The sequence below is a fragment of the Leopardus geoffroyi genome, chromosome X (assembly GCF_018350155.1).
Source record: "Leopardus geoffroyi isolate Oge1 chromosome X, O.geoffroyi_Oge1_pat1.0, whole genome shotgun sequence".
NCBI lineage: Eukaryota > Metazoa > Chordata > Mammalia > Carnivora > Felidae > Leopardus > Leopardus geoffroyi.
Window position 1 is genome coordinate 1,610,312 of NC_059343.1, and position 20,220 is coordinate 1,630,531.

At 46.8% G+C, this 20,220-nt stretch overlaps 1 protein-coding gene across 2 annotated transcripts; it reads right to left on the reverse strand.

Moving 5' to 3' along the window:
• Positions 1-209: 209 nt before the first annotated feature.
• On the reverse strand, positions 210-19,868 carry LOC123593995 (arylsulfatase L-like). Of its 2 annotated transcripts, none has more exons than XM_045470539.1 (12): positions 19,713-19,868; positions 19,063-19,547; positions 18,003-18,047; positions 16,624-16,773; positions 15,734-15,855; positions 14,406-14,528; positions 11,404-11,827; positions 9,837-9,973; positions 6,672-6,806; positions 5,796-5,958; positions 3,427-3,548; positions 210-654 (listed from the first exon to the last, which is right to left on the reverse strand). In XM_045470539.1, the coding sequence occupies exons 2-12, from the start codon at positions 19,209-19,211 to the stop codon at positions 296-298; spliced, it is 1,929 nt and encodes a 642-aa protein (XP_045326495.1). In that variant the 5' UTR covers positions 19,212-19,547; positions 19,713-19,868; the 3' UTR covers positions 210-295. The 2 variants fall into 2 exon arrangements, with proteins under 2 accessions (XP_045326495.1, XP_045326494.1); XM_045470538.1 differs by having other exon boundaries at positions 19,063-19,307; positions 19,430-19,868.
• Between the last annotated feature and the right edge of the window lie 352 nt (positions 19,869-20,220).

Here is a 20,220-nt window from a genome sequence, read left to right on the forward strand (position 1 = left end):
CTCCTCTGGGTGACACTGAGGTCTGTGGGTGAAAGTCCCTGGGGTGGGGGTGGGGGGCTCTGCTCCTCCCCACTTCGTTGTGGGTGGTGTGAACACCCCCCCCCCCCCCCACCCATGGCTCCTTCTAGCTAGTGGTGACTGCACCCGGCTGCCTGTTCCTTATAACTTCCTGTTTTGAGATGCAAAACTAGTCCGCCCTCACAAATGGATAACTTAACCCGCTAGGGGAGGTTTAATTCCACCAGCAAAGACCTGCAGGGATCTGGAAGGGGGACCTGGTTCTCCCTGGAGGCGCTTATGCTTGGCCGTTTTCCCGATCACACCAGCAGAGGGGAAACGGGCCACAGCACGGCTGCAGCCAGGGTTTCCAGATGTTTCCCAGCGCGTCCAGCTGCACGGGGACTGGCCTGAGCGTCCGGCGATGCTCCTCCACGGCGCGTGAGACTGTGTCCATCACCCGGTAAAAGGCGGGCTCCGTGTCCGGCGTGAGGGCGTGCGCCTCGGAGGGGTCTCTGGACAGGTCGAAGAGCAGAGGTGGGTCGTGATGGGCCACTTGGTCCCCGAAGCACGGGCACACCCCTCTCCCGTAGCAGGCGCCGGCCCCATGTGGGTGGAACACGGGGGTCGTGTAGTGGACTTTCCACAGTCTTCCTCCTGAGGGAAGGACACGAATCTCAGAGGGTTGACGTGGAGAAGGAGGATGGGTTGAGGTGGAGACGGAGGACGGGTGTTGGGAGAAGCCCAAGTGTCTGATGTAATGAATGGAGGGGCAGATTGGGCAGCTCAATAAAGCTACAAAGGAGTGAGTTCCTTGTGTGGTAGGTAGTTCCAGGCAGGATGCTCAGAGGCTTACAAGGGCACTAGCTGCTCTCATGAAGCTTGCTCCAGGGCGCTGGGCAGCTAGGGAAAGGAAAGGAGGGAGGGAGAGACGGAGGAAGAAAGGAGGGGGCAAGCTATAGCAACCAACCTTCCTCTCTGGGAGGGCACCCATCCTCGTTCTGCCTCAGGAAGGGACTTTGAAAGAATAGAAGGAGGGACCGGGGAGGTCGCTGCACTGGCCTCCTGCCCAGAGTTGGGTTGTGCCAGCTGCACAGCCTGTCCTCCCGGCTTCCTGCTGCTCTGGGAGGGAGGCCCCCACGCGTGTATCCCGACAGTGAGTCTGGAGAAGCCATGTGTAACCCGGGGGGTGGGGGGGGGCAGTAGACAGGGAGCGTATTCCCAACGTTCAAGCCTCTTCAACAGCACCCTCACTGGCTTCCCAGAATCACACACTGTCTACTGACCTTGAAAAAACATTGAGATATGCGCCCAGTTACTGTGAGATGAGAGGTCATTAAGGGGCAGCCACAATGTAAAAGAACAAACTTGAGCCTGAACGTAGATTACAATAATACGGAAAACAATGGATGAAAAGGGAGGGACGTTTAAAGAAAACAGTCTGGGGGCGCCTGGGTGGTTTAGTCAGTTAAGTGTCTGACTTCAGCGCTCATGATCTCACGGTCATGGATTTGAACCCGTCACTGGGTTTGCTGCTGTCAGTGCAGAGCCCCCTTCAGATCCTGCCCCCCTCTCTCTCTGCCCTACTCCTGCTCACTCTCTCTCTCTTTCTCAAAAATAAATAAACATTTTAAAACTGTGTATGTTATAGGGGGCACCTGGGTGGCTCAGTCAGTTAGGCATCCAACTTTGGCTCAGGCTCAGGTCACAAACTCACAGTTCACGAGTTGGAGCCCCGTGTCAGGCTCTGGGCTGACAGCTTGGAGCCTAGAGCCTGTTTCAGATTATGTTTCTTCTTGTCTCTCTGTCCCTCCTCCGCTCACACTCTGTCTCTCTCTCCAAAAAATGCTAAACACTAAAAAAAAAAAAAAAAAAAAAAAAAAAAAAAAGAAAAAGAAGAAATCTATGGTAACTTCCTCAAATAAGGGAGACCCCAGGAGGAATTCCTTCACCCTTGATTCCGATGGCTGGAGACTTCTAGAGGATGGTTTTGAGGAATGGAAAGATAACAGTTAAATCACAAGAAGGATACAGTCCTTCCCAAACAGTGGAAGAAGAAAAGAAACACAAAACCTATGCAATCATAAAGTCACAAATCCAATCAATCCATAGGGCAAATCCAAAAGAGAGGAGAAAATGTCAAGGCACAGAAGAGTAATAGAAGGGAAATAGAAATGAAGAAAAGTAACTCGAATGAAACTCTGTTATCAGAAGACAAAGGTGGCAGCAGAAATCAATTGTGTGTAAAATTCAAAACTAACAGTTCTACAGTAAATGCAAGAGCTGAATTAAACAAAAAATTTCTAACAATGGAAAACCTCTAGCAATGCCACTTAAGTGATGATGGAGATCAGATGCATAGAAATATGGAGGCAATTAAAATACAATGAAATTAGTAGGGATGGGAACAATGTGCTTGATGAAATCAATATTTTTTAAACAAAAAGACTAAGTAGAGGGGCATAACGTGACTCAGTCAGGAAAATCTGATATTATAAAGATAACCAATCTTCTCTCAGAGTCAGTTTATACATGGGATGCAGAGCCAAATCATAGTCCCATCGGATTAAAAAAAAAAAAATCTTGCAGTGGATCCTGAGTGGCTCAGCTGGTTGAGCATCCAACTTCAGCTCAGGTCATGATCTCATGGTTCGTGAGTTCGAGCCCCACACCGGGTTTGCTGCTGTTAATGCAGAGCCCACTTTGGATCCTCTGTCCGCTTCCCCGCTTGCACTCTCTCTCAAAAATAAATATTTATAAAAAAAATAAACAGTAAAAAAAGCCCTTGCAAATGATTTTAGACTTCTTTTAAAAGGCCAGTGGGGGGGCGCCTGGGTGGCGCAGTCGGTTAAGCGTCCGACTTCAGCCAGGTCACGATCTCGCGGTCCGTGAGTTCGAGCCCCGCGTCAGGCTCTGGGCTGATGGCTCAGAGCCTGGAGCCTGTTTCCGATTCTGTGTCTCCCTCTCTCTCTGCCCCTCTCCTGTTCATGCTCTGTCTCTCTCTGTCTCAAAAATAAATAAACGTTAAAAAAAATTAAAAAAAAAAAAAAAAGGCCAGTGGGCCAAAATAGCCCAGGAAGTTTTGAAATGCAAAAATTATTTGGTATGCATGTTGCTGCTTATATCATAAACTAGTGATTATTACAAGGATGAAATCATGTTGTTGAGAGAAGGTGGTTGGGACAGGTGGAGACCAATGTAGGTTAAGAGCACAGGTTTCAAAGATGAGAGGCAGACTAGAACACCTGTGTTCTGGGAGGCCACATGAAATCCCCTAAACAATGGTAATATGGTGATAAGGTGACTGACCGCTTGCATCCGGCAGCTGTGAGGGGAAAATACGGTCAAGAAAGGGATCATAAGGGCTCATGTGAAGCAGAGCCATGGGAGTACAAGCCAAGACGTGACTCCGTGTTCCAGAGAACTCACCGTCACGTTGGTGCCAGCGGACTGCGTGCAGAAAATTCTCGCAGTAATGCAGCAGGAATTCGTGATCCGAGTGCTGTGCTGTCCCCAGCAGCAAGGGCAGCATGTCCCGGCCATCAATCACCCTGCAGACGAGGAGCACAGGGACTCAGGGGTGCAGCAAGGATGCACGGAAGGCGTGCTCGAGCCTTAGCAAGTTTAGGGAAGCACTGGGACAGGTGCCTCCGTTCTTTGTCTGCCAACATCACCTTCGGCTAAAGTATCCCCAAGGATCCAGCGATTGCCAGACCGACCTTGTTAGGAATGCAAACGTAAGCCGAAGGTTCTGTGACCTGTCTCTCTGGTTTTATACTGTACTGGGTTCTAAGCCATTGCAGCCTACGGTGTATTCATCAAGACTGAGTACCATTTCCTTGCCTGCTGCTCGTCCTGCTTTTGTGTTCCCTCCCCTAGCCCCACCTGTTGGGTTTTCTTCCCTCTTCCCTTCCTTGTCTTCTCCAGTTTCAAGGTGTGACTCCATCCCACTCAGGACGGAGGTCTTCTAGGGACTCCAGTTCCATGTTCTCCACACTTTGCAGGAGACAGCTTAAACCCACTACTTGTGATTTGCAGGGATGGCCCTGAGCATTTGATGTCCTAGTGACGGGGTCCACTGCTTCAGGGTGGGAAACAGGTCTGTGTTTCTTTGGGACTTGCCCACCACTCCTAAAGCAGTAAAGTTGCGTGGATGTATCGGGCCATTAACTTTCCCCATACTTGAAGGTAATCAAATGACTTTATGGACAACTGCAGTGATCCTTCTTGATTTTTCTTAATTGTCTTGATTACTCTTCAGAATCTTGTGCGTCAGATGTAAATCACCAATACTGAGGATAGGTTTTGACAGATGCCCATGGAAAGGGGATCTTTTTCTCTAGTTTCATTAATGTTCTTCATCGTGTTTATATACATATAAATATATATATATGTATATATATCTTTGTGTATATTCTTATACACACACACATATATATAATATACAGTATTGGTTTTGTACATGTGTGTATCCTTATATATATCCATATATATACACACACATACAATATATAACATTGGTTTTGTGTGTATATATACACACACACATATATATATACACACATAAATACATGTGTATATCCTTATATATCCATATATATACACACATATATATAACATAAATATATGCATTATATGGCTGCATTTCTTTTTTCATCTAGTGAAACACATCTGCAATATACATGTCAAATTTTTATTTTTAAAGCAAATGATAAATTAGAAATTAATTTAAAGATTAGCACCCAGTTAGAAAAAAAAAAAATCAACCAGAGATATGATGTTCAATGCAAGAAAAAACAGAAGAATGTTGACTAAAGGTATGAAATATTCAACCTCTCCAGGGATAAAATGGTGGAAATTATAATACACACATATATGTATATTTGTATACACACATATGAGTAATTTTATATAAATTACCTGTACAAAATTTACATTTATCTTAGCTCTGTTATGTTTTAAAGTAGACATCTTGCATATGTCTGGTTGTGGTTCCTAGGGAAAATTTTGACAAAATACATGAAAAGATTTATCTGTAAACGGCCATACGCTTTGACTCAGGAATTCACCTTCTAGGGGATTCTTAATAAGGAGGTAATCATGACAGACAGTAACATGATAAGACAGTATTTTTTTTAAAGCAAGGCTAAAAATTATAAGGGGATGGTTGAAAGAAAATACCATGAAGGCATTAAATTTTTTGTCTGTTCAGAAAGATGTCTAAGTATATATGTGTTTACATGAATATGCATAAAATATGGAAAATGTATCTAAATCATATATCTAAATCTACATATCTCGATAGATCTACATATAGATAGATCGACATGATATATATCAAACAATTTATAATTGTATGAGAATCATATATTTCTTATATTTTTGCATCATTATGATTATATGATTATATACATAATTAATTAGATTATGAAATAATATTATTTTCTATTTCCCCAAAAAGTCTCTATAATTTTTAAGACAAAAAAATTGGAATCTGTACAAAATCTCTACCACACTACATGAAAAGTAATTTCCCACGATGAATTGTTAGATTTTTTCAATGGCCACCATAATAACATGGCTCCACTTATGCATCAGAAGAAGGGAAATAAACATTCTGTGTATAAGATGAAATGGACAGCTGATCTTAATAGCTCATAACGGGGGGCCTGGAGTGTTTTCCCAGAAACTGATATCACGGGCACGTCACGCAATGCAGAAGTGACAATGACATTTCACATACACGTTTGTCTGCAGGCAAAATTGAGCTGCTTGAGTTTCTTTGGGCTGTTATGTACCTGTCCTGGGGCACCTCACCGCCCCCCAGCTGGACCACGGTGGGGAAAACATCCATCAGGCTGGTGGGCTCGTGGATCACTCGGCCGACCGGCAGCACCCCAGGCCACCGGAAGATCCCCGGGACGCGGATCCCGCCTTCCCAGCCCCCCATCCCTTTGCCACCTGTGTGTAAACACGAACAGAAAAGAATGTGATCGGGCCGTATTTTTTTGGCAGTGTGTTTTACAATCCTTGGGGTACATCTGATAATGATATGTCTGTGGTTGATAGCATTCTAGTTTGCATATGATGTGGCCACCACAGGTACCCACCCTCCTTGGATGCATTGCCTAATTCCGGAGTCCCTCACTCAATGAATGGGTAATCAAACTGTGGCCCCTCCACACAATGGAAGCTTAGCCATAAAAAGGAGCACGGCACTGACACGTGCCAGGATGTGGGTGGACCTGGGAGAGACATCGTGCTCGCTGAAAGAAGCCAGTTGTCAAGGACCACGTACTGCACGATTCATTTACATGAACTGGGTAGAAGAGGGAAACAGAGAAAGAGTTGGTGGTTGCCAGAGGCTGGGCACAGGGAGGACCCGAGAATGACTCTACATGGGTACTGAGTTTCTTTCTGAGGAATTGACCATGTTTTGCGATTGAGCGGTGGTGATGTTTTCATAATTCTGTGATTCTCCCGAAACCACAGCGTTGTGCAAAAGAAAAAAAAAAAAATCAAGTTTCAGTATGACAAATTATACTTTCTACCCTGAATAGAAAAGCAGAGTCTCTGGTGACTCTCTTGACATGCATGGCCCCATTCCAAGGGAAGGGTGGGGAACTGTAGGGTGGAGATAAAGACCAGACACAAGGATCTGGGACTCTGCCTACCTTTATAGATTCCATTCGAGCCGCCATACTGGTTGTTTCGGAGTCGAGACTCTAAAGATCCCCCATGATCCGACGTAAAATAAACCAGGGTGCTGTTGGTCAAGCCTTCCGTGTCCAAAGTATCAAGGATCTTCCCTGCAAAGAATAGATGGCGTATGAGCCAGTCAAAAGGGAAGGCCGTCTTAAACCAAAGTCTTCCGTGCATGCTGGAGTATTTTGGAGCTCTCCATGAGAATAAGCCTTTAGTGTTAGCACATGAATGGGAGCGAACACCAGTGTAGTCATGCTATTCCGAGCATCACCGACCCAAGGTTCATATACACCCTCGGATGCACCCCATTCTGTTTCCAACATGCTTCAGACAAGCTACATGGAATATATTGCATAGGAAAAAAAAATAGCAAAAATTTAAAAAGGAGGCAAAAGAAGATTATGGAGTCAACCATGCTTCCATTAAACAAAAACAAAAAATGAAAAACAGGGGACACCTGGGTGGCTCAGTCGCTTAAGCATCCAACTTCAGCTCAGGTCATGTTCTCACAGTTCATGGGTTCGAGCCCTACGTCCGGCTCTGTGCTGACAGCTTGGAGCCTGGAACCTGCTTAGGATTCTGTGTCTCCCTCTCTCTCTCTGCCCCTCCCCCGCTCATGCTCTGTGTCTCTGTCTCTCAAAAAATGAATAAACATTAAAAAAAACTAAACACACACACACACATACACACACACACACACACACACACACACACACAGGAGAGAAGGAAAAAAGGAAAGAGACCAAGAGGGTCTAAGAAGCAGGCTGACAATGGCGTTGGAGGTATATGTCCATTAATGGAGAAGAGTTTACCAGTGTGGCTCAAAGTTTCTTACAGTTACCTCAACAGGAAATCTTATTTCTTCCTAACAATAGACAGAACTTCCAACTTGCTTTGTCATGAGCACGGGGTGTCATGGAGGTTGACTACAGTCCCAAAGAGATCCCATTCTTGGCTTTTCCTTTTACTTTATCATCTGTTTCTTTATATTTAACCAGTATCTCTTTTGGGTTGGGTCTTGCTTTTTCATACGGTCTGATGATCTCTGCATTTTAATTGGTTGGAGGGAGCGCAATCACGTAGCTTTAAATGAACCATGCCACTATTTTTGTTTCTTTTTTTCTTTTTTTGACTCATTGTTCAGCCATCTCTGTGTTCAGTTGCTTTGTTTTGGGCAAAGATATTTCAATTTGTGGCTCTATTGAACCCCCCTCCTTTGATGGACAGATTTTATTTTTTAGAACAGCTTTGGGTTTTATAGAGAAGTTGAGTCATATCAATGAGGGATACTGATAAACTCTTTTGTTTTTTTAAGTTTATTTATTTTGGGAGAGAGAGAAAGAGTGCCTGATTGACCACGTGCAGGGGAGGGGCAGAGAGAGGGAGAGAGAGAGAATCCCAAGCAGGCTCTACGCTATCAGCACAGAGCCCGACAAGGGGCTCAGACTCAACCAAATGTGAGATGATGGTGTGAACTGAGATTAAGAGTCAGATGCTTAACTGACTGAGCCATCCAGGCTCTCCTGATAAATGATTATTAACTGAAGTCTCCAGTTTAAACCGTGGTTCACTCTTGGTGCTGTACATTCTAAAGCTTTTGATAAAATGCATAATGCCATGTATGTGGCATTATAGTAACTGACAAAATAGTTTCTCTGTCCTAAAAATCCCTTGTCCTCTGCCTCTCTACGTGAGGACAATTATTTTCACTTAAAAAATGATCTCACCGGGGCGCCTGGGTGACTCAGTCAGTTAAGCATCCGACTTCTGCTTGGGTCATGATCTTATGGTTCATGGGTTCGTTGGGCTCTTTGCTGATGGCTCACATCCTGGAGCCTGCTTCGGATTTTGTGTCTCCCTCTCTCTCTGCCCCTCCCCTGCTTGTGCTCCCTCTCTCTCTCTCAAAAAAAAATAAATATTAAAAAAATTTTTTAGGGGCGCCTGGGTGGCTCAGCCCATTGAGTGACCAACTTTGGCTCAGGTCATGATCTCACGGTTTGTGAGTTTGAGCCCCTCATCGGGCTCTGTGCTGACAGCTCGGAGCCTGGAGACTGCTTCGGATTCTGTGTCTCCCTCTATTTCTCTGGCCCTCCCCCCGTTCATGCTCTGTCTCTCTCCATCTCAAAAATAAACAAATGTTAAAAAAAATTTTTTTTAAATGATCATACTGTGGTTTGGCTGTGTTTGCAAGTGGAACACCGAGGCACTAAGGCTATAGGAAAGATTCCTTAAATGTATCTTGGGTTCCTTATCTTGATGGACTTAGGGGGTTCTTAGTTCTGTACTGTAGAATTTCAGATTCTATCACTCAGTAAGTGTTCGAGTACATACACCGGCACATGCATTCATGTAGCAGATTTTCCCCCAACCGTGACATGGTGAATTCCGTTTTCAACACTCAATATCTAGGGTGCCTGGGTGGCTCAGTTGGTTGGCCATCCGACTCTGGATTTTCCAGTCATTTTTCATCTTTTCCACACAAGGACCATAGTGGCAATGGTGAATGAGTTCGCCCTGAAGAAAATGGCATCACAAAGTCCCATGGGGGGACGCAATGCGACATCAATCTTTGCCTAGAGGTCTCACAACCGCCACTCTTTTCTCCAACAGTTCATTCAAGTCATACATTTTCCCCCAAAGTGATGTTTTCGGCGAATTTCTTAAAGTATGTTTTCTCCTAAAATCTGATTCCCATCATTCTGCATCTCTTGGCCCTCTCTGTCCACCGGCACGTCAGCCCGAGGGGACCCGAATCCTCGTGTGAGGAGCAGGGAAGTGTGTGTGTGTCTGTATCCATGTACTCATGGGACAAATGTGCCCTTTCTGGCATTCCGGGCATCATTCCAAACGCAGGGGATGCACTGGGAGAACAGGGCAAGACAATCCTACCCCACGGGAATTTTAAGCTCTGTTCTCCTGGGGGAAGATCCAACATCAACCCACCTAAGACAGTGTGATGAGAAGAAACAAAGCCATCAGAGAGACGAAAAGGCTACAATCGCTCGCAGCCTTCCTGTGCAATGAGATCGCACTGTTCACACTGCCTGTTCCATGTGTAGTCTGCATTACTGTCCTTTCCTGCTGCTGTTTCCGGAGAAGCAACCATCCTGTCTGCACGGGGAAAAGGCACTTACCCAGCATCCAGTCCATCTCTTCCGTGTTATCCCCGTACAGCCCATGGACACTCTTCCCGCGGAACTTCTCAGTGGTGATCAGAGGGGTGTGCACGTGTAGAAAGGACACAAAGAGGAGGAAAGGTCTTTGCTTGTTTCTGAGAATAAATAACACGACTGGGTTTACTTTTACGTAAAGCAGAGACCGAGGCCCTAAAAGACGCAAAATAGGGATCTAGATCGTTATGTCCTTAAAGAAGTCTACCTGCTAGTGTTTAATGTGATGGCGTCACCCTTCTAAAGTCTGTTGAGGGGCGCCTGGGTGGCTCAGTTGGTTGAGCGTCTGACTTTGGCTCAGGTCATGATCTCACGGTTTCTGACTTCGAGTCCCACATCGGGCTCTGTGCTGACAGCTCAGAGCCCACTTTGGATCCTGTCTCCTGCTTTCTCTCTGCCCCTCCCTTGCTGGTTCTCTCTCTCTCAAAAATAAATGAAGAAACTTAAAAAATGGCACAGATATGACACGTATTTTTTTCCTGGTTTTTAGCAGTTTATAGGTGTATGTGCCTCTGGATCTGAAGGTAAGACAATTCCAGGTGGCTGGAGTTTACTTAATTCAGTTATTTATTTCATTCAATTATGTCGGTATAGGTTCCCACCTCAATCCTTAGTGTATAGGATAAAGTGATATTGCATATTTGGCTTTCTTTTTTTTTTTTTTTTTTAAGTTTTATTGTTAAGTAATCTCTATACACAACATGGGGCTCAAACTCACAACCCCATGATCAAGAGTCCCATGCTCTACGGACGGAGCCACCTGGGCTTGCCTAGCTCACTTTATTGTAAGAACACAGCATAGAATACATATAGCACACAAACAATGTGTTGATCGACTCTTCATGTGATCAGTAAAACTTCCAGTCAACAATAGGCTATTAACAGCTACGTTTTTGGGAGAGTCAAAGTTATTCATGATTTTCCTCAGCACATGGTGTGGGCGTCTCAAAACCCACACGTTGTTCAAGGTCAACTGTACTGTCAACATCATTTCAGACTCACGTTAGGCACTTCCATGAAAAGAATGTTCTGGAACATGATCACAACCTCATCACCACCAAGTGAACTGGGGTTCACCAGGGGCCCCCCTGCCCCCACTTTACTGGAACACCCTTGGGGAGCATAGAAACTACCTCTGTTTGGCGTAGCTTTTCATTAAGTCCCTCCTGGCTCTGACACAGTAAGTTCCTTGTTACTCAAACTCACATTTAGCCTAAAGTTACCAAGAGGACAATGTAGTTCTGATGATAGAGCTTTAAAAATATTTAGAATTTATTGTAAATCTACGGGTGTTTCAGTTTGTTTTGTTAGTTAAATACGGCCGGTGGTGATCAGCGGGTGCTTACGCAATGGGACTGACTCAAGTGGGGCTCAACTGAACATCATCTATGACACAGTTTACCAAAAACGTCTTTCTGGGCTACGGTGATTTCACTGGTCTTATCCTCATTATAGAAAAAGACTTTTCAAAATGCATTTTCACCATGGACCAGAGCCCTAGGATGAAGCTAACCCTTCCTTGGACGCTCACCTTTGGATGAAGGATGAGACCTCTTTGAGAATAAGAGATGTCGTCCTTGGAAAGCGCATGGGTTGCTCAGTGATGGTGTGGTTTCTCATCAGAAAGCAGTCTGCGTGAACAATCAGGTCTCCCAGGAAATACGAGGTCGTAAAGAGTAAGATGGCAGCCATGGTTGACCAGATGACCGGAGTCCATGAGCCTGACGTCAGGTGGGTGAGTTTCCCAGCGGTGAGCGTGAGGGCAGCCAAGGCCATGATTTGGAAGCAGACGTTGAGTTTCCGCTCCATACCTGCACGCTTCTCTGACAATTCCCAGCGGATGCAGTCTCCCATCATGGAAAACGGCATTCCGTAGAAATGGTCGAATCCGTGGTTGAGAGGGTGGTGGCAGTGATCGTTGGAAGATTCACAGTTGAGACCCAGGTGCCATTTTCCTGAAAGGCCAAATAGTTGGGTCATTGTGTAGCGGGTATCGTGTGCTCGCCACATTCCGGGTGCTCTGCTGGGAGCGGAAAAAGGGCAGGACAGCCAGATGGGTGTGAGTAGTGCTCACTGTGATTTAAAGCACAACCTGGACCCGGATCTCGTGTGGCAGCATTATGGGCCATATTGTTCCCTAGGCTGCTGTGACTAATTACCGTAAACATGGTTGCTTAAAACAATCGGAATTTGTGCCGTTGTAGTTCTGAGGCCAGAAGCCCCAAATCAAGGGGTGACAGGGTTGTGCTCCACCTGTAGGCTCCACAGGAGCATCTTTCCTGCCTCTTATGTCTTCTGGGGGCTCCAAGTATTCCTTGACTTGTGGTCATATCCCTCCCATCTCTGCCTCTGGCCATACTGCCTTCTCCCGTTCTGTGTCATATATCTCTCTACATCGGTCTGTAAAGGACCCTTGTCCTTGCACATAAGACCCACGTGGGTCATCCAGAACAATCTTGTCTTCTCAAGATCCTTATTTTATTTTATTTTATGTATTGTATTTTTTTTTCATTTGTGAACATAACTGTGATGTTTATTTAATTTATTTTTAAATTTACATCCAAGTTAGTTAGCATATGGCACAACAGTGATTTCAGGAGTAGATTTCTTAGTGCCCCTTCCCCATTTAGGCCATCCCTCCTCCTACACCCCCTCCAGTAACCCTCTGTTTGTTCTCCATATTTAAGAGTCTCTTCTGTTTTGTCCCCCTCCCTGTTTTTATATTATTTTTGTTTCCCTTCCCTTATGTTCATCTATTTTGTCTCTTAAAGTCCTCATATGAGTGAAGTCGTATGATATTTCTCTTTCTCTGACTGACTAATTTCGCTTAGCATAATACCCTTTAGTTCCATCCAGGTAGTTGCAAATGGCAAGATTTCATTCTTTCTGATTGCTGAGTAATACTCTATTGTATAAATATACTACATTATCTTTCTCCATTCATCCATCGATAGCCATTTGGGCTCTTTCCATACTTTGGCTATTGTTGATAGCACTGCTATAAACATGGGGATGCCTGTGCCCCTTCGAAACAGCACACCTGTATCCCTTGGATAAATGCCTAGTGGTGCAATTGCTGGGTCGTAGGGTGGTTCTATTTTTAGTTTTTTAAGGAACCTCCATCCTGTTTTCCAGAGTGGCTGCACCAGCTGCATTCCCACCAACAATGCAAAAGAGATCCTCTCTCTCCGCATCCTCCCCAACACCTGTTGTTGCCTGAGTTGTTAATGTTAGCCGTTCTGACAGGTGTGAGGTGATATCAAGATCCTCAACTTAATCACATCTGCAAAGACCCTTTTTCCATAGAAAGTAATATTTTCAGCCTCCAGCATGTAGGACATGATATCTCTGGTGAGCATTATTCAATCTACTGTGCCTGAATTCGCAAAGGTCTCTGGTAGGTCAATAAGGAAGGCACAGGATGCTCAGATTGCTCTAGAAAATGCAATCTGGGGGCCCCTGGGTGGCTCAGTCGGTTAAGCAGCCGACTTCGGCCCAGGTCATGATCTCGCGGTCCGTGAGTTCGAGCCCCGCGTCGGGCTCTGTGGTGACAGCTCAGAGCCTGGAGCCTGTTTCAGATTCTGTGTCTCCCTCTTTCTGACCCTCCCCCGTTCATGCTCTGTCTCTCTCTGTCTCAAAAATAAATAAATGTTAAAAAAATTAAAAAAAAAAAAAAGAAAATGCAATCTGCTGTAGTCAGCGGAGAAAAGATTTCTTGACTTTGGGATTGTCCCTCTCTTTGTTAAAGCACTGAAATGATGGTCAGGATCATGGTGGACATTAGGTTCTACAGAACACAACTGTCAAGTTCAACCAATGACAGGTGTTTAGCTTCTCTACTGTCACTACTAGGGTATTGACAAAGAGGCCCGTGTATCTTCCCACCACCCCAAATGGTGTCTCCCATCCAGAAAACCTCATGCAATTTTCCAAGGAATGTTCCACGTGGGTAGACTTCTGTCCCGAAAACAACAAAGAGCCTGTCAGATTTGATGGTCAGTGTATCAGGTGGTCTTGCTTTTTTATGGTCAATAAATGGCACTGTTAATAAAAATTATCAGTATAAGATGATAACGATAGTGACAGCTTTGGTCCCCTCTCAAGAAACTACTGTCCCTGATTGTACTTACACATGGCATGGTTTGTTGACATACAGAAAAGTCAGCATGCTATTTGTGGAAGCAGAGAGGGAATGTACTAAGAGGCACATTTCTAAGTGGAATTTAGGGGGAACGACGTTGTGGAAATTGTTGGTAATTTGGTGACATTAGAAAAGAATTTTCTAATTTTTTTGTGACAGTGCATCAGCAAATAGTATGACATGCTAGATGCTTCATTAAGTGGACATTTCTTGAACATGTACTTTGCACGAAGCAACCTGCAGGTATTAAGGTCATTCCTGCATGCACAGAGGGAGCTTTCTGTCTGGTGGACGATCCCAGTGTGTCATGACCACGTAATTTGCAAGCTTTATGGTTGAATATCCTCGTCATATAAAAGTAATGTGATTAATACTTTAAAAACTGCACATACCTATTAGCCCAGTGGCATAGCCTCTGTCCTTTAATATTTTTGCAAATGTTGTCTCGTTGGTCGGAAGCCCTCCAGATACTCCCGTCCACTGAAGAACACGATAACCATTACTGGAAACCATACCTTTGAGGAATCATTTTCAAAGAAATGTTACCATCATACATCGACATTTGCCATTATGGTTAATTTTTCATGTAAAATAGGCAGTGAAAAATTAATTGAACATTTAGCAAAAACACTTAACTGTGCTGCTGTGTGAAGGTTATGCACACAAAGAGGATGAAAGGACACAGGAAGGGGAATTAAAATTGGTTTTATAATTTCACCAAACTCTTGATATAACCCAGGGGTTCTCAAACTTGTCTGCACTTTGGAATCATCTGAGAAGCTTCAAACTATTCTGAAACCTGGTCGTCGATCCAGAGAGTTTGAGTTCAGTTGGTTGGGGGTGGAATTTGGGGTGGGTTGCAAGACGCCCTAGATGATTCAAATGTGCCAGCAAGGTAGGGAGCCATGGCTATAATTCCTACCAGCCCTGACATACCCAAGGCATGGACGCGAGTGTTCCAAAAGGTAGGTTAAACATTTTTCTGAAGTTCTGAAGTATACAGTTGAAAACCACTGACTTAGAAGGTGCTCTATGCCCCTAGGCCATTTTCACCAATGCAGCTCAGTCTTACTAGGGAAGATCCACCTGGTTCAAAGAGTGAACATAGTTCCCACTGATCACCTTTTGGGGACCTGGAGAATTCTTTCTGAGATTTTCCAAGCCTTTGAGAATGCATCTGACTCCGCAGGAGACTAGGGGAACATACGTAGTTCTCGGCCATAACAAAGACAGGTGGGGTGTTTCAGCTTAAGTTGGCCAGGATTCCTTCTTCCCTGGGACATGAGAGGGTGCCAGAGACCCATATACAGGAGGGTCTGTGACAGTTCATTTGATATGTCACATGGCCAGGCCAGTGTCCAGTTATTCAAACACCAGCCCGTTACTTCAGATGGTGCCGCGAAGGCCTTTCAAGATACGGTTGACGTGTACAATCAATTGGCTTTAACCAAAGGGGAAAACCCTTGATATGGACCTTCTTCGTCCTTAGGGTCCAAGAACATCACACAGACTTCCAACTTTTTGCCTATTCCTACTGAAATGCCCCATCAGAGTCACGTCATTATCGGTGGGGCTCTATATCCGATGGTAAAACTATGGCGATATCAGATTATTCTCTCCCCACGACACCAGTGGACCCATGCTTTAATACCTGCGTTAGAGGAGTTACAGGGAACACGCTCTTCTCCAGAGCCATGGTGAGATATGAGGGAGAACAGACCTGATCGGAGAGGGTATCTGCCCGTTAAGAAAGCAGCCCTGCTTGGGGTACACACTGACGCGGCCGCGAGGTGCTGGGTGAGCATCACACCATCTCGTGCGAGGCGGTCAATATTTGGAGTCCTGCAGAAGAAACACGAACAGTTTTGTTGCTGAACAAAGACACACACGGGTTTTTTGTCTACAAGAACTGCTACATATTTCATAGAAAAATCAGCCCATCACCATTTAGCACAGCAAGGTGTTCTTGGGAGTGGCCAAAAGGCAGTGGCCAGAACTTGGGATGTCACGTGAACCACGAGAGGACCTGAAAATTCGACCTCATGGCAGCCGCACGCTGTCGTTGGGACTCGAGGGTGGGATTCAGATGACACTTCCTGGTGTTGGCTGAGTTCAGTGCCCAAGGGCAGTTAGAATGTGACCCAGGTGATGGAGTGAGGTCATTCTACACGAGACGGGCTAGCGATGACAGGTGAGTGTGGTGAGGTATGTTGGGGTGACGGGGGCATGGATTTGTGTGACCGAAGCAGGGCTTTCCAGCGGGGAGCACCGGGAAAGTCATGCATGGTTGGGTAGACTTGACTTGATGGATGGAAGTGGAGGGTGAGGAAGCCCTGGTGTTTGACTTAGACGCAACACCAATGAATCTTTGGACACTGTCCCTCATGGACTGTGCTGATAGAAACCACGTTTCAAAGTGAAATGAGGAGTCACACGTAGGAGGCATCTGAGCTGGGGTTAGCGCTGGTGAGGGCAGAACGAGGGGCGAGGGGGCGTGGCACGGACGTGTGCGGAATCCGGTCAAGGTGTGGACTGCACACGTCAAAGGTTTGACCCCTTGTCAGTGGGGTTTTCATCGAGACGCCAGAGGACCCGTTCTCAGATCCTTGCCTGATGGTGTCGTTGCCATAGCAGCCAATGTCGCCAATGCCGAAATCGTCTGCCATCAGAAGAAGGATGTTTGGACGCGAACCAGATAGATCCCTGCTGGCAGAGGGCGTCACACCCAGAAGTGCGCCGACTGTCACAGCTAGCCAGGTCCTGCAAGACAAGGCGCCAACGAAAGCTTAACGCTGCTTTCCAGTTAAATAGTGACGTTTGTAGGGGCGTCACTAGGGGACTTGGATATTGCATCGTGTTGTGGAGGGTTGGACTACATTTCTCAGGTATTTGATTTTTGTTTTAAAGTTGAAAACAATTCACCTTCTGGATGGTTTTTTTAATTTTTTTTTAAATTTATATATTTATTTTGATAGAGCGTTATGGAGAGGAAGAGAGAGAGAGGGATGGTTTTTTATTTTTTATTTTTTTTAAATTTGTATATTTATTTTGATAGAGAGAGCATTATGGAGAGGAAGAGAGAGAGAGGGAGAGACGGAATCCCAAGCAGGTTCCGCACTGTCCGCCCAAGCCTGAGGTGGGGCTTGAACTCACGAACGGTGAGATCGAGACCTGAGCTGAGATCGAGAGTCGGACGCTCAACTGACTGAGCCACCCGGGTGGCCCTTGATGATTTTATCTGAAGTGTAAACATTTTGTCTTTGGAAGCCCTGGGGTCTGTTATTAGGACTCATACCATGACTGAGGAAAGCCCTTTTTTGTGGCTTGGATCAGGTCCCCAGAACAGCCACAACTCTCTGCCTTTGCCTCTTCCTCGTTCTTCTTTAAACAAGTAAACTGTGTTGAACTTGGGTCTCTGTGGCCCGTTGGTGGGAACTGGGCCACTGAGTCAGGGCCCAAGTCAGGGCAAAAGCTCACCAATGCCATCTGGTGATTCTGAGTCTATGAAAGGTAGCCGTATATTCTAGCATGAATGTGAAACTATCAAAGACTGGCACGGGGCGGGGGGGGGGGGGGGGTGGTGCCTTTCCTACCACTATCCCTACCATAACCGTGGCCTCTGTGGGGACCCTCCTGTTTCTGGAAGTCTCTGTGGGCAGGTGCATATACAGAGGGACAAGAGTGTGCAAATCCCTGGGGCCATGAAATCAACACGGGATCTGAGTCTCCAAAGAAGATTTGCAGTGGGGGCACCCCGGAAAACCAGACGACGCGGCTTGCGAAAAGTGAAGTAGAATTCCTTCCAGTGGCTCCCAGACTGCAGAGTGTGGGACAGCGATATAAACCCTGAGCCCCACGGCCAGCGCCCCAGATGCATCAGCAATTACTAGGTGTGCCAGAGCGCTCCATCAATGCGTCCTGAGCGAGGGGGCGTAAAGAAAGGTAGAGGCGCAAACAGAAGACTGGCGATTCACGTGTTTCTACCTTACCAAGCGTGCTCCAGACGTAACATGTTCTCTTTTCGCTCGTATTTCCTGTAAGAAACAAGGACGTATGTAATAACGATGTTCAACACGTAAGATAGTACCTACCTATCGAACGGGAAATTTTGATGCGCTCGGATCGTGTCAATAAAACCTTAAAACAGCTACCGAGCACTCGTAAGAATGGTCTTCTCTGTCAGAAAGGCTTTAAGGAAGCTGAACGCTGTGTTAAGAATGTGGAACGTGCGTCTGTCATGGGCAGGACGAGAAATATTTGGGGCTTTTCTGCCCACGTTGCGCTACCCCGACTCTGCCGTTGGAACGTGCCTGGGTGTCACTGGCTTCCACTGAAACAACGTTTACAGATCTGGTCAGCTTTGTTCGCCCCACAAATCATACATTCCCGGTCTTTTCATTTGTTCATTTGTTTTTAATGTTTATTTGTTTTTGAAAGAGAGAAAGACACAGAGTGTGAGTGGGGGAGGGGCCGAGAGGGAGACACAGGATCGGAAGCAGGCTCCAGGCTCCCAGCTGTCATCACAGAGCCCGACGTGGGGCTCGAACTCAGAGATGGTGAGATCATGACCTGAGCCAAAGTCGGATGCTCAACCAACTGAGCCACTTAAGCGCCCCTGTCAATTTTTTTTTTTTTGTTAAAGATAAGGACACAGAGAAAGAAAAGCCCTTCAATGCAGTGTCTTCCCCGGGTGGGAAGAAATTGCACGCAGCTTCCCGGCTGTCCTCCAGACCCCAGAGAGCAAGCCTGCCTTCCCGGCTCTGCCTGGACCTGCTCCCAAAACCAGCTCACTTTCCAGTCTCCGGGATCCCAGCCACGTCGAGTCCACAGGCTCTGAGACCCGTTCACAGTCCCGTCTCCATGCTTCCCCATCTCTGCATGATTTTTCTGGTTCCTTTCAATCTGGTTCCTTTTTGCAGTCACCCCAGGGGTGTGTGTGTGTGTGTGTGTGTGTCTGAGAGAGAGAGAGAGAGAGAGAGAGAGAGAGAGAGATGGGGTGGGGGGGACCAGTCAGTGATAACGTCACGCTTCTGTGGGCTTCCCAGTTACCTGGATGGCTGTGCTCCGTCGGGGCCGGGCCGCCTGGACCTCAGTGATCGGCTGGCGGTGCAGCAGGGGGCACGGCTGGTCCTGTGGGACTGTCCTGAGGCGGCCGCCAGTGCCCAGGCCTCCTTGGCCGGCCGGCCGGCCGCACGCATGTGCACAGCGACTCAGCCCGTTCAAAGCCACAGCAAGGAGGTGGAGGAGAATCAAGTTCGGTTGTGCAGAGAGTGGCCGGGGCCGTGGCCAGCGGCCTGTTGGTACAGGAGACCTTCTGTTACTCATTAGAACACGCAAGGCGCCCGGGGGGCAGCGCACAAGGCTCCCGCGGGGGCCGGTGACTCATTCGTTCCCCAGCGGGTCGCAACCTCCTGACCTCTGTCCACAGCTCAGGGCTCTGTGCTGGGTCTCCCTCCAAAGCGGCCAACCGATTGCCTTGAAAATGCCTCTCCCGAGCTCCTCGCAGCCCGCGCCCCTTCCCCTGCAGCCTGCGTCTGCCTCCGCAAGGAAAAGGGGGAACAGAAAATAGGTGTGCCTTCGCGGGCCAGCAGCATCACAGGCCAGGAACTTCGCAGCCGCTGAGGCGGATGCCCGCGTTGGGGAGCTGCTCTGGGGTTTGAGGCCATTGTTTTTGTTTGTGTCTGTTCTTTTCTACTCACCGGGGAGCCGGCTTCTTCCTGCCGGAGGCACAGCCGTCACACCAAAGACTTCCTTTCCAAGGCTTTCCTGAATCAGACCTTGCTGCGCATTCCCAGGTGGGCCGTCCCATCAACACATCCCCCCTCAAAGCCCCTGTGTGTGGTCACCAACCCCCCCCAACCCCACCCGGGGGCCTGAGCCTTGCAGACTTTCCACTGGGGGCTCCCGCCTGGCAGATAACAGCAGTCTTAATGGCTCCAGGCGTCCAACATTCTTTGTGAACTTAACAAAGGACAGGAACCCGGTTCCACCCCGGGATGCGGGTGATGGAGGAGGGCAGCGGGACTCCTTGTGTTTTGTGGACTGTTTGCTTTAGGTTAGTTTTTTTAACCCAACTAAGCGGAGACACATCTTGGAATTTCCACGTGACCTGTGGTGCACCCCGCCTCGCTCCCCGTTGAGGGATAAGACCAGAGGCCCGTGACACCTCCCACTGCCCAGGTTGTGACCGCCCCAAATGCCTGCAGA

What these genes read in the sequence shown, in the direction of transcription:
- LOC123593995 (XM_045470539.1), bottom strand. Translation starts at nt 19,211, where the DNA reads ATGCGTGCGGCCGGCCGGCCGGCCAAGGAGGCCTGGGCACTGGCGGCC. An exon ending in CAGATACCCTCTCCGATCAG is followed by an intron (nt 14,529 to 15,733) that starts GTCTGTTCTCCC and finishes GATTCCTCAAAG; the next exon opens with GTATGGTTTCCAGTAATGGT. An exon ending in CTATGCCACTGGGCTAATAG is followed by an intron (nt 11,828 to 14,405) that starts GTATGTGCAGTT and finishes TTGGCCTTTCAG; the next exon opens with GAAAATGGCACCTGGGTCTC.